Source organism: Ahaetulla prasina, chromosome 11 (genome assembly GCF_028640845.1).
Source record: "Ahaetulla prasina isolate Xishuangbanna chromosome 11, ASM2864084v1, whole genome shotgun sequence".
NCBI classification, from domain to species: Eukaryota; Metazoa; Chordata; class Lepidosauria; order Squamata; family Colubridae; genus Ahaetulla; species Ahaetulla prasina.
In genome coordinates this window covers 2,139,810-2,156,117 of record NC_080549.1, presented here as the reverse complement: position 1 = coordinate 2,156,117, position 16,308 = coordinate 2,139,810, and the positions used below count along the sequence as shown (strand labels likewise).

Genomic DNA, 16,308 nt, shown 5'->3' with positions numbered 1-16,308 from the left:
TCTACTTACCCCAGGCCCCCATTTGGCGTGCACTGTGTATGTGCGCACCTTGCATTTGGTGCATGGTGTGCGGTGCGCATGCCTTCGCACAGCACACATGCGCAGCCAGCAAACCGGTAGTAAACCGGTTCAGATTTCACCACTGGTCTGCTGCGATCTTTCCTGTCGTTGTTGAGGTTTACATTCGTGTGTCTGTTGTTGGGATGGCTTGGATATGTTTGACTTGCATGCCCAGATCGGTGAGGCCTGTTAATGTACAGAGCAGCCTATGTGACTGCTTATGTTTTAACATAGTGTGGTTTCCATAGGTAGCTTTATGTGTTCTAGATTCTTTCTGCATTTGTGAAGAAAAACCTTCTCTTCCACCTCCACTTCAGCCTCCTCCCCTTACTCCTTCTCCTTTTGTTTCTCTTTCTCCTCCTCTTCCTCTTCCTCTTCTTTTTCTTTCTCCTTCCTATCTTCTCCTTTTCCTTCTCCTCCTTTTCTTTCTCCTTTTCTTCCTCTTTTTCTTTCTTCTTCCTATCTTCTCCTTTTCCTCCTCCTCCTCCTCCTCCTTTTCTTTCTCCTTTTCTTTATCTTTCCTATCTTCTCCTTTTCTTGCTTGTCTTCCTCCTCATTTTCTTTCTTCTTTCTCTTTCCTGTCTTCTTTTTCCTCCTCTTCCTCTTCCTTCTCCTCCTCCTCCTTTTCTTTCTCCTTTTCTTTCTCTTTCCTATCTTCTCCTTTTTCTTCTCCTGCTCCTCTTTTTTTTCTCCTGCTCCTCTTCCTTTTCTTTCTCCTTCCTGTCTTCTCCTTTTCCTCCTCCTCCTCCTCCTTTCTTTATTGCTCCAATCCCCCTCCCCACCTCCACTCCCCCCACAATGTTTTCTGTATTTCAATCTCTCCTGGTAAGGAGTGGTGATCCTGTTCTTCTTTCTTTAAAGGAAGAAAAAGTCAATGTTGGTTTTACAGATGACAATGACAGAGTAAGATTGCATGGACATTCCTTCGGGTTTTGCCCTGCGGTCAACTGAGTCACCACACCAGGGTAGACTTTTGGGTCCTTTCTCTGACACTGAGCTCTGTCTCCAGGAAGAGATTCCACAGTCACTTCTACTGGTGATCAGGCATCAAGAGTTCTTGGCCCTCCTCACCTGTGCGAGTCATGTCTCCAGAGCTTGCTAGAAACCCTACCTCAGTGGAGACCTTTCAAAACTATTCAGGGCTAGCACTGCCATTCCAGGAAAGCCAACAGGGAGTCTTCCTTCTGCCTTGGCATAACGTTCTTGGCTCATAATAGGTTTCTAAACCAAAAGGGTCATTTCTCCAGGGGTGGAGAACCTGACAAACGGTGGCTCTGAATTGAAACATTTCAGGGTTTCACCAGCAAAGGTGATTGTAAGCCTGGAGCAGTAAGGGGTGAAAGAACAATAACAGTGAAAATGAAGGGAAGGAAGGAAGGAAGGGAAGGGAAGGGAAGGGAAGGGAAGGGAAGGGAAGGAAGGAAGGAAAGAAGGAAGGAAGGAAGGGAAGGAAGGAAGGAAGGAAGGAAGGAAGGAAGGAAGGGAAGGGAGGGGAGGGGAGGGGAGGGAGGGAGGGAGGAAGGGAGGAAGAAAGGAAAGGGAGGGGAAGGGAAGGGAAGGGAAGGAAGGAGGGAGAGAGCGAAGGAAGGAGGGAAGGGAAGGGAAGGGAAGGAAGGAGGGAGAGAGCGAAGGAAGGAGGGAAGGGAAGGAAGGAAGGAAGGAAGGAAGGAAGGAAGGAAGGAAGGAAGGAAGGAAGGAAGGAAGGAAGGAAGGAAGGAAGGAAGGAATTCCTGAAAGCCTCTGACAGCGAAAAGGAGGCCGGGGGGCGACGTGCACAAGTGAGGTGAATCAGTGGACACACACACACACCCCGAAAATAAGACCTGGTGCCTTTTTTGGTGGCAAAAAATATATAAGACAGGGTCTTATTTTCGGGGAAACATGGTAAGAGCACTTCTCTATAATCATTCCTCCTGTTTCTCCTCCAGATAAACTGCTCTCTCCTAAGGCTTTGAAAGGGGCTGAAAGTCCTCAACTTACGAAGAATTATTATACTGTGGTAAGTCTGTGAAGTCTCTATTATTCCTGAATTTTATTAACTGAAAGGATGCTTGTAAATCTATCCTTGTGAACTCTTTTTTTAAAAAAAGTTTGTTTATTGATTTTACCACAACAACACAAACAGAGGTGGGGTCTCAGCAGGTTCTGACCAGTTCTGGAGAACCGGTCGTGGAAATTTTGAGTAGTTCGGACAACCAGTAGTAAAAATTCTGACTGGCTCCGTTGGATGGGACTACATTCGGAGTATAAGATGCACCCAGATTTTCACCCTCTTTTTTGGGGGGAAAAAGGTGCGTCTTATACTCTGAAAAATACAGAAGCTTTCAAATTTACTTCCAAAGGAGAAGAAAATTGCCATTGTTCTTCTGGGGTAGAGAACATTCTTGTACTTAATTTTTGCCCTTTCTTAACACAAGTGGGTTCCAGATTATGAAGGAGAGAAGCCTACAGTTATGGGGAAATCTGTATTTCTCTGACTGATGCGAGTGATTAAACCTGGTACATGGAATCCCCTCAGAGCTATCAGACGTGAAGCCTAGGGCTTCACTCATTATCAGTATTTCCCAACCACCAACATTTTAATATTTCTTCTGCCCATAAATATCCTGCCCAGAAAACAACCTAAACAGCAAAAGTTGACCCCAACTCAACTTTTCTTTCCAAAAGCTAAGCCTAACCAAAGTTGGGTGTGGTCCATGCTTGAATAGGAGGCTCAAGACTGTAGGATAAACTGAGATACGATGAAACCATGTCTTGGAAGCATGAAATGATAAACTACTTCTAACTGTTGCCAAGAAACGGCACAGATATGAAGTCACCAGCAGCTGAGCTGACTCGAGGGAGACTTTATTTTTGGCAACTAACTAAGCATTCGTGTCCGTAAACACGTGACGAGAAGAATGCCATACTTGTGAGCCTAGCCATGTTGATAAACATACAGTATGTTCCCAGGGTCCATCATTCCTAAGCAAGATATACTTGGATCGTTCCTAACATCCTTTATATCTCCTGCTTATCTACACCTGCTTCAGGTGCTTCAAAATATTTTGGAAACGGAGCGAGAGTACGCCAAGGAGCTGCAGTCCCTTCTAGGAACGTACTTGAAGTCTCTCCAGTCTTATGACAAGTAAGTGAGATTATTTGAGATGATCTCCATTAATAATGGGGAGGAGGATAGATGCGACTTCTCAAATGATCATTGATGACTTCCAATTCTACTGGCCAGTCTTTGGATATTGGCAGTTTGGAATGCCTTTTTAATTCATGGGGTTGGTCTTTTGCTTTGCTTCTCTAAGGAAAGATCCATACTCAAGGGCATAATAGTAGTTGGGACAACTAAGGAATAGATTGTTGGTGATGAGAACATGAGAATGGTCATTACAATGGCGTGAAGACCACTTTCAATCTTCAACGTGTCCCAAAGGCACCTTTGGGACAACCATGACCTGAATGTCCATGACGTCCAGTGCGCGCTCACAGGGAGGGCCTTCTTAGGGTGCCGTCGGCTAGTCAATGTCGGCTGGCGGCCCCCAGGGGAAGAGCGTTCTCTGTGAGGGCCCCGGCTCTATGGAATGAGCTGCCGGTGGGACTCCGTCTCCTCCCTGATCTCCGGACCTTTAAACGCGAGCTCAAGACTTTCTTTTTTCACCAAGCGGGGCTGGCCTGATTGATTTTAATATGGCGGGTTTTTAATAGGGTTTTAGTTTTTGAAAAATTTTAGCTAATATTTTAAGTATACAGCGGTCGAATCAGATTTTTAAACTTGTTATAGTATTTTAATTTGTTTAGGATTTCTGTTGTTTTATTGGCTGTACACCGCCCTGAGTCTTCGGAGAACGGCAGTATAAAAATACGAATAAATAAATAAATAAATAAATGATGGAGAATCTCCATAGAATTTAACCTTCAACATGCCACTTAAGATTCTTAAATCTTAAAAGCCAAGACGCTTTTTCCTCACTCAGAGTGTATCTTTCCAGGATACCCTGTTTCCCTGAAAATAAGGCCCAATTGGAAAATAAGCCCTAGCATGATTTTTCAGGATGCTCGTAATATAAGCCCTACCCCAAAAATAAACCCTAGTTAAGCCCCATCATCAGCCAGATGGATGTATTTAGTACTGTATTTCCCGGAAAATAACATCTAATCAGAAAATAAGCTCTAATGAGTCTTTTAGAGCAAAAATTCATATAAGACCTGGTCTTATTTTCGGGAAAACACTGTATGTATATTTCTAGGCTGAGCACTACGGACATCGCCTCCTTGCTTGGAAACGTGGAGGAGATCTGCAACTTTCAACAGACGCTCAACCAGACGCTGGAAGAATGTGCTAGGTAAGTCCTGAACCAGGGGTGAAATGTAAAATTTGTTACTACCGGTTCTGAGGGCGTGGCTTGGTGGTGGAGGGGTAATGTGACTGGGTGGGCGTGGCCAATTGTGGTTTTTTTTTAACTTTTAAAAGCATTTTTTCTACACTATGCAATAACTTTTATGAAGGATTTGCTATTAGCATAGTAGTTACAGTATAAAGAAGAAAAGTGAAACACATAGAAAAAAACGAGATATACAAAAATTATCACTATAGAAAAAACGAGATATACAAAAATTATCCCCATGTCAGTTAATACTTGGGTAAACTTTAGCACGAATGACGGCCTTACAACGTCTTCCCGTGGAGTGAACCAAGTCTTTGAGTTCTACAGCTGTTACAATATGAAACCAAGATTGAATGATGGCTTCGATTAACTGGGTTTTATTGCTGGGTCGCTTCTGACTAACAAGTTTCTTTAGGCGGCTCCATAGATTTTCAATTGGGTGAAGTGGAATAGGATTATCTTGAAACTTCCAAAAAAAGTGGTATTATTAGCCATCAAACCTTAAAAATACACTTTTCCCAAAAGGTTTTTACAATTTTGGCCACTACTGTACATTTCTATAAATAAATGTTGGCAGGAAAGTTATTTTCCCTCGGTCTATGTTCCTCTTGGCTCAGATAAAACTGAAATTTCAAATGCCAACCAACAGCTTCATTTCTTCCACCTTTGACCTGCCTGTGTCTCCTACAGACTTCCCGAACATCAGCAACGAGTGGGAGGTTGCTTCTTAAGCCTGATGCCCCAGTTTGCATCTCTGTACCTCACTTATTGCACTAACCATCCATCTGCGGTCAACGTCTTGACCCATCACAGGTAAAAATAAAAACGCACCAAACCCTGCCTGTTGCAGCCCGCTGGCAGCTAGCAGAGCTGGCAGCAGATTTGGACAGTGAGGAGGTTGGGGAGGAACATGGGCCAGTCCTGGAGTCTGGGGAAGGCTCTGATGAGGGCTCTGTGTCGGAGGCAAAGAGGGGGCCAGGGCCGTATGCCAGTTATCAGCTGCCTTCTGAAGCAGACATCAGTGAGGCAGATGAACAGCTGGAGCCTGTGCGCATGAGTTGCCAGACGAAGGAACAGCTAAAGAACAAGGGTCGAATTGGGAGTAAGGCCACAGGTGGAAGATGAATGGCCCCTCCCAGAGGGAATAAAAGAGGAGCAAAAGGGGAGTGAAGTTTGCAGGAGACAATTAGTCCATTATCGCATTCTTGCCAAGTATTGCGGGAAATTGTGAACTATCTTGAAAGACTGTGGAAGAGGAAATAGAATAGAATTTTTTATTGGCCATCCTGCCGGGGAAGTCTGGGTCAGAACGCTGCCCTGGGGAAAGATAAGACGTGTCCAGTGGGCTGGTCTGCTTCTCTATCATCATGGATGCTTCTCTTCCAGCGATGAATTGGAGAAGTTCATGGAGAACCAAGGGATGACCTCCTCTGGGATATTGACCTTGACCACAAGTCTCAGCAAGCCATTTACACGGCTGGACAAATACATTGCCCTCCTGCAGGAGCTTGAGAGACACATGGAGGTGAGCTTTTATGGAAGACTAGTCATCCGTATTGGTTGGTTCCACCACCATTGTTCAGTGAGGGACTCCCCTTCGCAGGGTTGCATTTGGCTTTTTTCCATGATTCTCTATGGTCACCAAGGGTCTTCTTGGCTCTACATGCTAGTAGGTGAGCTCCTGGAAGGAGCCTCTTTCTCTAGATCCGTCTTGGACCCCTTGCAAATCGATGGTTTGCCCAACTCTTGTGATGGTCCAAAGGGAGCCACAACCAAGCTTCAAGGGTGGAGCCTAATCCAGACACTTTCCCACCCCACTCCACCCAAAAATAATGTTATCCAGAGAAGCAGGTGAACCAACCTTCACCACAATAGGCCCAGTTCCAGGAGAACATCTTCTTCTGCATCTGAAGGAAGTTCTTCCTTCTCACCGTTTCCTAAAACCGATGACTCAGTTTCGATTTCTGTACCTCACTTATTGGGGCTCAGTGGCTAAGTGACTCTGTACCTCACTTATTGGGGCTCAGTGGCTAAGACTCTGAGCTTGTTGATCAAAAGGTCGGCCGTTCAGTAGTTCGAATCCCTAGCGCTGCATAACAGGGTGAGCTCCCGTGATTTGTCCCAGCTTCTGCCAACCTAGCAGTTCGAAAGCATGTAAGAAATGCAAGTAGACAAATAGGGACCACCTTTGGTGGGAAGGGAACAGCGTTCTGTGCGCCTTTGGCGTTGAGTCATGCAGGTCACATAACCACAGAGACGTCTTCGGACAGCGCTGGCTCTTCGGCTTTGAAACGGAGATTAGCACCGCCCCCTACAGTCGGGAACAACTAGCATGTATGTGCAAGAGGAACCTTTACTTTTATCTTTTACCTCACTTATTGCACTAACATCTTTCTAACCTTCATTCCCTCTGGTTCTAGTATTTTGGGGAGGGAGGAAAACAGTTTTTCTTCATCTAATTTATCTACTTTTTCCCCCCCTAGGAGGCCCATCCTGATCACGAAGACATTTTGAAAGCCATAGGGGCCTTCAAGTCTCTTGTGGTAGGTCTCCGACCAGACATTAAATAGCCCTCAAGGGGGCGCTGTTGTCCAAAGCAAGATTCCAAATGTGGTTTTTATTTTTTATGTGATTTTATTTTATTTTCTGTTGTTCTCCTTGTAAGGCCGAAGGTACAATAATCAGCCTTTTTTCTCATCCGTAAAGGAGGGACGTTTTTGGGTGAGAGAGGAAGAACTGAGTCCAAGGAAGGGGGGAGGAAAAAGGGGCGTGCATAAGCACACAAACGTGCCTACCGTTCCTGTCCTATTGTTTTTCTTTTCTTCTTCCTATATATATATTGATGCTTATACCTCCTAATATTTACTCATATATATGTTTATATACTATATAATCCTTTTATATGATGTTGTGACAAAGTAAATAAATAAATAAAATAAAAAAGTATTTCACTATATTTCAGACATCATTACATTAGAGAGGGTCCAGAGATATTTTATTAAAAGAGTTCTCAAATCTTCTGCTCGAAATAAAATTCCCTATACCACCAGGCTTGAAATTTTAGGTCTAGATAGCTTCGAACTACATCGTCTCCATTCCAACCTATGCTTAGTTCATAAGATTATTTACCAAAACATTCTACCTGTAAATGAGTACTTTAATTTCAACCGTAATAACATAATGGTTATCAATAGATTTAAACTCAATGTAATTCGCTCTAATCTTGATTGTAGGAAAGATGACTTCTGCAACAGAGTAGTAAACGTCTAGAACACTCTACCTGATCCTGTTGTTAGTCTCTCTAATCCCCATATCTTTCACCATAAACTGTCTACCGTGGACCTTTCATGTTTCTTAAGAGGTCCCTAAGGGGGCGTGCATAAGCGCACCAGCCTGCCTACCATCCCTGTCCTACTGTTCCCAATTATATGTAATCATTCTATGTTTTTATGGCTATGTTTTGCCTATTTATATCCTTTAATTTGTGCCAATTTTTTCATGTGTCCATGTCTATGTCTACTCTGTTACTTGTTTTCTTGTTCTTGATGATAGATAGATAGATAGATAGATAGATAGATAGATAGATAGATAGATAGATAGATAGATAGAGTGGTGGGATTCAGCCAGTTCGTACCACTTCGGGAGAACCGGTTGTTAACTTTCTGAGCAGTTTGGCAAACTGGTTGTTGGAAGAAATTATTAGGGCAGAGAACCGGTTGTTAAATTATTTGAATCCCACCACTGGATAGATAGATAGATAGATAGATAGATAGATAGATAGATAGATAGATAGATAGATAGATAGATAGATAAATTTGTGAAAGCAGAATAAAGAATCATTGCAATGGATGCATTGAGGAAGCTGTAGCTCTTGACTTGAAAGCATCTGGGATCCGATGTTTTCCCTGATGATCCAAACTCATGAAAATGATAGCAGAAACCTGAAATAAGATTCGAATGCGTATCCAGGCAGTTTTTGATCACAGTTGGAGCCATTGCTGGCCCAATTGACTTACCTTATTGCCAGTTGTTAAGCAAACTACACGATTATTCAACGAATCCAGTGTCTTCCATTGACTTTGCTAATAGGAAGCATTTGTGGGAAGGTTGCAAATGACAATGATTTGATCCCTGGACTGTTATAAATACCTATGCCAATTGCCAAGCATCCGAATTTTGACCATGCGGATCTTGGAGATTCTGTGATGGTCATACATGCGAGGACCAGTGGGTTGTAAATCACATATACATTTATGCATGTAGAGGCAGATATTTTTCTCATTGGGGATGAGGAGAATATATCTGCTGAATGAAACTCCTCATTGGCGACAGGAAGGGCATCCGGCCAGTAAACGCTCAGCTCCATTCAGTGGCCCAGACTTTACCCCGCAAGGGTTTATGGGGTCGTTAAAAGAAAATGATGATTCATTGTCTTGTATGGCATAACATAGCAGTCCTTTCTCCAATACACAAACAACTTAGTCTTCTTATCTATGATCCACTTTGTAACCCAAGCTTTGTTGACAGTCCCAATGTCAAGAGATGAGAAAGAGGAAGCAACTCGAACTGCAGATCCTTTCGGAAACCATCCAAGGTTGGGAAGGAGAAGACATCCGATCCATGGGCAGCGTCCTTTACATGTCCCAAGCCATGGTCCAATATGGAGGGAATGAGGTGAGAACCAGGAGAACCAGGTGTTCTTCTCGTGGTGTTCCCTTGTCCTTTTCTCGGTTCAACCAACGTGGGGCCTACAGCTGCTCTTTCTGAAGAAGTTTCCAGCCTTGGTTATCACCAGGAGTGGGCTTCAAAAATTTAGCAAGGGGTTCTCTGCCGGTTGCTGGGTGGGTGTGGCCATGGTGGGCGTGACCTAGTTGGCCTCCTGCACCACAGCGGGGGGGGGAGTTTTTGCCCTCCCCGGGCTCCAGAGGCTTTCCTTGAGCCTACGGGAGAGCAAAAACAGCCTCCCCAGGCTCCGGAGGCCCTCGAACTTCCGGTAGGCCTGTTTTTCACCCTCCCCGAGCCTCCATACGTGCCCTGCACTTACCTGCATCCCAAATGGGCTACGTGGGGACTCCTGGGAGGGGCAGGGCAGGGCAGGGCCAGCCAGGAATGGGATTTGGGGGTTCTCCAAATTGCACAGAATCTTAGCTAGAGGTTCTCCTGAACCCCTGCGAATCCCCAACAGCCCACCCCTGGTTATCAACACACATTGTGATGCAATGAGCATCAAGCGATGTGGGGGATTGCACAAATGGTGTCTTCCATCATTGTTCATGCAAGGTGCGTCTCTTCCTTTATCCCAGGAGAAAGAGGAAAGGTATCTCATGCTGTTTCCAAGCGTTCTGCTGATGCTCTCAGCCAGTCCTTGTATGAGTGGATTCATGTACAAGGTGAGTGGAATGTATCTTCTTCTTCTTCTTCCGTATCTGTCATTAGACATTGGCAATCATATTGGCGATCCTATTTTTATCAACACCCTGCATGAAAAAGTGCTGCTGAGTTTTGTCCAAACCGGTCCCTTAGATTTTGAAGCCATGATGTTCTTCTTCTGCCTGGACCTCGTTTGCCTTCAATTTTTCCTTGGAGGATTAAGTGAAGGATGCCATATTTTTCCGCATGTCACATCCCATGTCCAGAATATTTTACTAATTCTTTACTAATTCTTTACTAATACTTTACTAATACTTTATAACTAGCTTTTTTATGGTTTTGATTATTTTCCTTGGCTTATCACCTCCTCATTTCTGATTTTGTCAACCCAGTCTATGCGTAAAAGCTGCCTGTAAATCTACATTTCAAATGCTTTTAGGATGTATGTATAACTGCAAAAATTAACTTTTTTCAAACTAAAAAGTAAGTGATGGCTCTGCCCTGGTCATGAAAATATCCCATCGGAAATCAAGAGAAGGACAGTTTCCTTTGCAGTTTCTAGTTGCAGGTTTAAGCTACAAATCATGATTTGATTTGATTTGATTTTTTAATCGCTGATTGGTCTGTCATTTTCACATTTGATCAAGATTGCTCAGAATTATTTTCATATCATACTTTTTCTTTCCCTCCTTCTGGGGGAGCAGGGGAGAATCCCTTTAATAGGAATGCTGGTGACCAAATCAGAAGATCTAGAAGGAAATGATCACGCTTTTGAAATCTCAGGTCAGTGTTCTTAGATTCTTCTCCTCCTTGTGCCATATCCGTCATTGGACGTTGGCGGTCATGCTGGCAATCATGTTTTTGGATTAAGTTTATCTATTATGATAAGGCTATCATAACATGTTGGGTACAAACCAGTACTTAAGATTAGAAATTGATGAGTGTCCAAGAATATCTATTAATAATCATGTTATATATACTTAACCAGCTGACAACTCTGCATTGTCCGAGTATTTATGTATCCCAATCCTTACAGGCTTTTAAAAGTATACGTATAGTATTCGGGGAAATAAAAACTAAACCATCTGGAACATTTGAAGATTGGTGACGGGTAACCTCATTCCAGGAAGCCCACTTATTATTATTATTATTATTATTATTTATTAGATTTTTATACCGTCCTTCTCTTGAAGGACTCAGGGCGGTTCACAGCCAATATAAAACAATGACAATTTACAACTAAAACAGAAATTTAAAAACTTATTATATAATTGGCAAAAATTTAAAACATTTAGACCTAAAAACCCCTAAAATGTATATTAAATATAAATTAAAATCCAATCCCTATTAAAATATTAAAATTTAAGCCAGTCCCGTGCGAATAAACAAATACGTCTTCAGCTCGCGGCGTAAGGTCCAGATGTCAGGCAATTGACGCAAGCTAGGGGGAAGTTCGTTCCAGAGGGTAGGAGCCCCCACAGAGAAGGACCTTCCCCTGGGGGCCGCCAGCCGACATTGCTTGGCAAACGGCACCCTGAGAAGTCCCTCTCTGTGTGAGCGTACGGGTCGGTGGGAGGCGTGAGGTAACAGTAGGCGGTCCCGTAAGTACCCTGGCCCTAAGCCATGGAGCGCTTATACTTATATACTTATATCTGCACTAACTCCATTTTGCCCTTCTTTCTGTCACACGTTCTTCAATTGAGTCACCTGCTTTGTCTTCTTCTGGCAGGGAGCATGGGAGACCGGTTCACGGTACACTGCAATAGTAGCCAAGATTTGCACGAATGGCTTCACCACCTCCAAAGGTTGACCAGAGGAACCACTTTCAGTGGTACCCTCTCAAAAACCCAATCTTGGGGTTCCCATTCGGTGAGTAACTCCCCAACTAAATAGAATAGAATAGAATAGAATAGAATAGAATAGAATAGAATAGAATAGAATAGAATAGAATAGAATTCTTTATTGGCCAAGTGTGATTGGACATACAAGGAATTTGTCTTTGGTCCATACGCTCTCAGTGTACATAAGCGAAGAGATACCTTCATCAAGAATCATAAGGTACAACACTTAATGATAGTCATAGGGTACAAATAAGCAATCAGGAAACAATATCAATATAAATAAGGATACAAGCAACAAAGTTACAGTCATACAGTCATAAGTGGAAGGAGATGGGTGATGGGAACGATGAGAAGATTAATAGTAGTGCAGATTTAGTAATAGTTTGACAGTGTTGAGGGAATTATTTTTTTAGTAGAGTGATGGCGTTCGGGGAAAAAACTGTTCTTGTGTCTAGTTGTCCTGGTGTGCAGTGCTCTGTAGCGTGGTTTTGAGGGGAGGAGTTGAAACAGTTTATGTCCAGGATGTGAGGGGTCTATAGATATTTTCACAACCCTCTTTTTGACTCGTACAGTATACAGGTCCCCAATGGAAGGCAGGTTAGTAGTAATTGTTTTTTCTGCAGTTCTAAATCAAGCTAAGATTCCTTGATCAGCCTTGACCCTAATTTTAGGGGACCATAGAAGAAGAAAAAAATGTCCCATTTTTCCTTCTTTCTATTCTTTCAAGGGCCCCCCAACCATCTCTCTCTCTCTAGGGTTAGGGACACACAATTCACTCCTTTCCAGCTGGAACACTCCCAGGCCCTCCTCCTCCCATTCCAAACCATCTTTCGAGAGGGGAGAATTAGAAAGTTTTGCTGTCATTTTGCGGTGGTTTGATCCAGAAGTGCTAGGAAGCCACCAATGGGATTCTACGTGGCTGGCTGAAAACCACGAGCTGAACGTTCCTCACCTGTTCTAAGGGATGATGTCCTTGTAGGGGAGCCTTGGGGTGATCAGGCAGGTTGACAATAAGGAACTCAGTGGATTGTTGTTGTTTTTCATCAGACTTTTAGCTCTACTGGACAATTCCGTGGCCCACTGGAACCACCCCAGATCCTCAAGCCCTGGACCTTGAGTTGCCTCCGCCCAGCACCTCCTCTCAGGCCCTCAGTGGCCCTCAGCTATAAAGAGGTAATGTCTTGTGGCCTTTGAACAAGAGAACAAGCAGCAGGACGTCACATGGGTGGAAACGTAGCCATGGAGAACCGCAAGTTCCCACAGAGTTGGTTGGAATTTAGGAAGTGGGACTTAGCTTGCAAGCTTTGGCGCTCCCTGCCAAAGGAAACCACGTTCACTCCATCGTGTTGGTCCTTCTCTCCTTCCACCAAACACATATTCATTTAGAAATAAATCCTGCCGCTTGGTCGGCAAATGAATTGTCGATCTTGTCCTGTTTGATTGGTAGACTTAAGAATTAATTCTGAGTAGAATTAGGAATTAATTGAATTAATTCTGGTGAGTTGGCAGATTTTTATTTCCTTGTGTTTTGTTTTCTGGGGAGAAAGAGGTTAGCAAGTTAAATAAAGATTCGTTTCTGTTCCACATTTTGTAGGGGAGGAAGATTTTTCAAACACGCTGCTAATTTCTCAGCCCCATCCAAGCTTCCTATTCGGTCCCTCAAGGCTGCAATTTTGCTCATTTGAACCCCCGATTTCCAATCTTCCATCACCATCTTTTGACCTGTTTTTTGTTTTTTTTAATTCCATGGAAACTGGGATCCCTATCGAAAAACCGCTTTTAAAATTTGTGCTCCGGGAAGGTAGATTGATTATGGAGCCAACCCATTCTTCTTTTCCATTGACTTCTCATCAATCCATGCCTTGTCAAAACACAACATGATGCAAATTTAGGCCAACAGGAAACGGGGGTGAGCAGTTATTTGCATCAGTGAGGAAACTTGTATCACACACACTCCAAACTCCGTAATTTTAAACAAAATCACTCATATATATTTTTTGGCTTTTGTGACTCATTTTCTGCACAAATCAAATCAAGATGAGATTTACTTCTCTTGTATCACAGGTTTGGCCTCTACTTTTCACCTGATGTGTATCACAGGAAGGGGAAACACCTTGATTCCCCCACCCCACTGACATTTCTCGTACTCAACTCAAATCTTTTAGTTCTGGTCCTCTGTGGATTTCTGGAGATGATCTTCTCAAGGAGGTCTTCTCTGAAGGAAGTCAACGTGAAGAACGTTGGAACTCAACCTCTGAAATTTGCTTGACTGTTAGGTTAGGCAGTGTTGTGGCCTGCCAGCAGCCAGCAGACCTGGCAGCAGATTCGGACAGTGAGGAGGTTGGGGAGGATCGTGGGCCAGTCCTGGAGTCTGGGGAAGGCTCGAACAAGGGCTCTGAGTTGGAGGCAGAGAGGGGACCAAAGCCATCTGGTAGTTCTTTGCTGCCTCCGGAGACTCTGGAGTCTGACATCAGCAGGGCAGAAGAACAGCATGAGGCTGTTCCCAGTGTACGCATGCGCAGAGCTGCCAGAAGACAGGAACAATTAAGAAAAAGGGTCAACTTGGGAGTAAGGCTTGGAGATGATTGGCCCCTCCCATAAGATAGAAAAGAAGAGCGAACGGGACGTGAGCTTTTGCAGGAAGCAATTAGTTCATCTGGTCGGTAAAAGCTGTGGAAAAGTTCTGTTTGACTCTGTGCTAAGTTTGGCCTTGCCCTGCATGCGGCAATTAGTTCTCTGGCAGCATTCCAAGGGAGATGAGGTGGGTGTTTGTAAACACTCCCCTGAAAGCCTGTTTGAGAAGCCTTTTGGACTGGGAAGGACAATAATTCACAGCCGTATGAATTAAAGAGGTTTGCAGGGACTGTGTTGTATACTTACTTTCTAAGGAAGCCTAGGTCAGGACAGGCAGGATTGTTATAAGAGATGAGAGCTTCCCAGAAGGATCCTGAAGTGCAGTTTACAAATCTGATAGTTGGGTGAGGGGTGTGTGTGTCCCAGACCACTGCTCCCCATGAAAACTCAGGTGGGTAAGAGGCAGATTCGGATAATCAATGTGACAATTGGATTAGTCTTAAAAGAGCCAAGTTTGCAGACCCCTGGATTAAGGAGAACCCAATCCACTGCCTCCCACGGAACAATACAGGCAGTCCTTAATTTACAATAGTTTGTTTAGTGACTGTTCAAAGCTAACATGCAACGGCGCTGAAAAAAGTGACGTGACGGTTCCAGACTTCCCACGGTCACGTGTTCAAAATTTGGACGTTTGGCAATTGCTTCGTATTTATGACAGTTGCCGTGTCCCGGGGGGTCCTTCTACTTCCTCTGTCTGATGGGCAACGTCAACGGAGGAAGCCAGAATTCACAATAATTGAACAACGGCAGTGATTCACTTAACCATTGTAGCCAAAACGGTCATAAAACAGAGCAAAATTCACTGAAGAGTGAAGGACTACCTGTGTAGTCAGAAGATTCCTTTTTGGGTTCAAAAGCTACAGGAGAATAAGCCCTACATCTCCTGTGATTTATTTTGATTGGGAAAGTGCGTTCTTTAAGGCGGTAGCTTGATGGCCACACTCCTCTTTTCATGCTCACCTTTTTTCTTTCTTTCTTTCATGCTCCTTCCCAGCGGATGTCCTACATCTTAAAGGTAAGGCGAGAAACCTCTCCACGACATGTTCCCTTGCAACGGGATGTACCGATGTGTTTTAATGCACAAGCAGGGTTTTCCCCCCCGCAGTGACAAGTTTCTGCGCTGGGTTTGAGGTCACATTTTCCCAAGAGCTCATTTTCAGTGCTCTGTTTGTTTGTGCAATCTGGCTACATCCACATTTCCTCAGTAGTGAAACAGAGATGTGCTTTAAGGCAGCCTCTGACTCAGGGTTTATTCATTCGGGCAACCGATGGCCCTTGTACAAAACCAAACCTGGAACAATAATTCACCAATGGCTTATTGGGGGGGCGGGGGTGTCCTGTAGAGCATTTTTAGACAGGACTTGGAGAAGGTAGGAGTGAGCCATCAGAGGAGAAGAATTTGGCACAAGGAGAGGTTTGGAGAAAAGATTACAAAGTCTAGAAGTGGAAAGAAGGAATTCAAAATAAACCCCCTTGATATATACATATATACATACATACATATATATATATATATATATACACATACATACATACATATATATACAGGCTTCAGCTTCGTGCTTCTGGGAGCAATGTGTGATCGCAGCTGTTTCTTCCTTTTAACTGCTAGTGGGGGTTTGAACTGATTGGGTGGGAGCTTGGCTGTGCTCTGATTGGATGGGGGTTTTTCTGTGCTCTGATTGGCTGGGGTGTGTCCTGTGTTGGTGGGGGCTTGGTTGTGCTCAGTCTAGTCTGTGCTGCAGGGGATTTGAGCTGGTGAGCTGCATAGCTGTTGTTTGGCTTTGTGGTCGTGCTACATCTTCATAGTGGGTGTCAGTCTGCTGCATGAATGGATTGGAGGGGTTTGAAATGGCTAATGTTGCAGCTGCGGTCTGGCTTCTGGTCCTTGGTCGTGCTTTATGATCAGTGTGGGTTTGGGTCTGCTTTCTGGGTGGATGTGCGGTGGTGACATCCTGTGTGGACCTTGTGAGTGTGGGTCTGGTGTCATTCCTCGTGTTAGGGACTCGTTTGTCAATAAAGGCGGG

General features: G+C 44.0%; 1 protein-coding gene across 2 annotated transcripts in view; it reads left to right on the top strand.

The window, feature by feature from the left end:
- The window catches only part of ARHGEF6 (Rac/Cdc42 guanine nucleotide exchange factor 6), a 48,376-nt gene that overhangs the window by 20,586 nt on the left and 11,482 nt on the right, over positions 1 to 16,308 (top strand). For both annotated transcript variants that reach the window (XM_058154699.1, XM_058154701.1), the window contains 12 exons: positions 1,989 to 2,059; positions 3,093 to 3,187; positions 4,299 to 4,394; positions 5,127 to 5,249; positions 5,823 to 5,961; positions 6,920 to 6,979; positions 8,964 to 9,110; positions 9,740 to 9,826; positions 10,511 to 10,589; positions 11,536 to 11,675; positions 12,695 to 12,820; positions 15,276 to 15,296. In XM_058154699.1, coding sequence (XP_058010682.1) covers positions 1,989 to 2,059; positions 3,093 to 3,187; positions 4,299 to 4,394; positions 5,127 to 5,249; positions 5,823 to 5,961; positions 6,920 to 6,979; positions 8,964 to 9,110; positions 9,740 to 9,826; positions 10,511 to 10,589; positions 11,536 to 11,675; positions 12,695 to 12,820; positions 15,276 to 15,296 — 1,184 coding nt within the window. The remainder of the gene's footprint in view (positions 1 to 1,988; positions 2,060 to 3,092; positions 3,188 to 4,298; positions 4,395 to 5,126; positions 5,250 to 5,822; positions 5,962 to 6,919; positions 6,980 to 8,963; positions 9,111 to 9,739; positions 9,827 to 10,510; positions 10,590 to 11,535; positions 11,676 to 12,694; positions 12,821 to 15,275; positions 15,297 to 16,308) is intronic.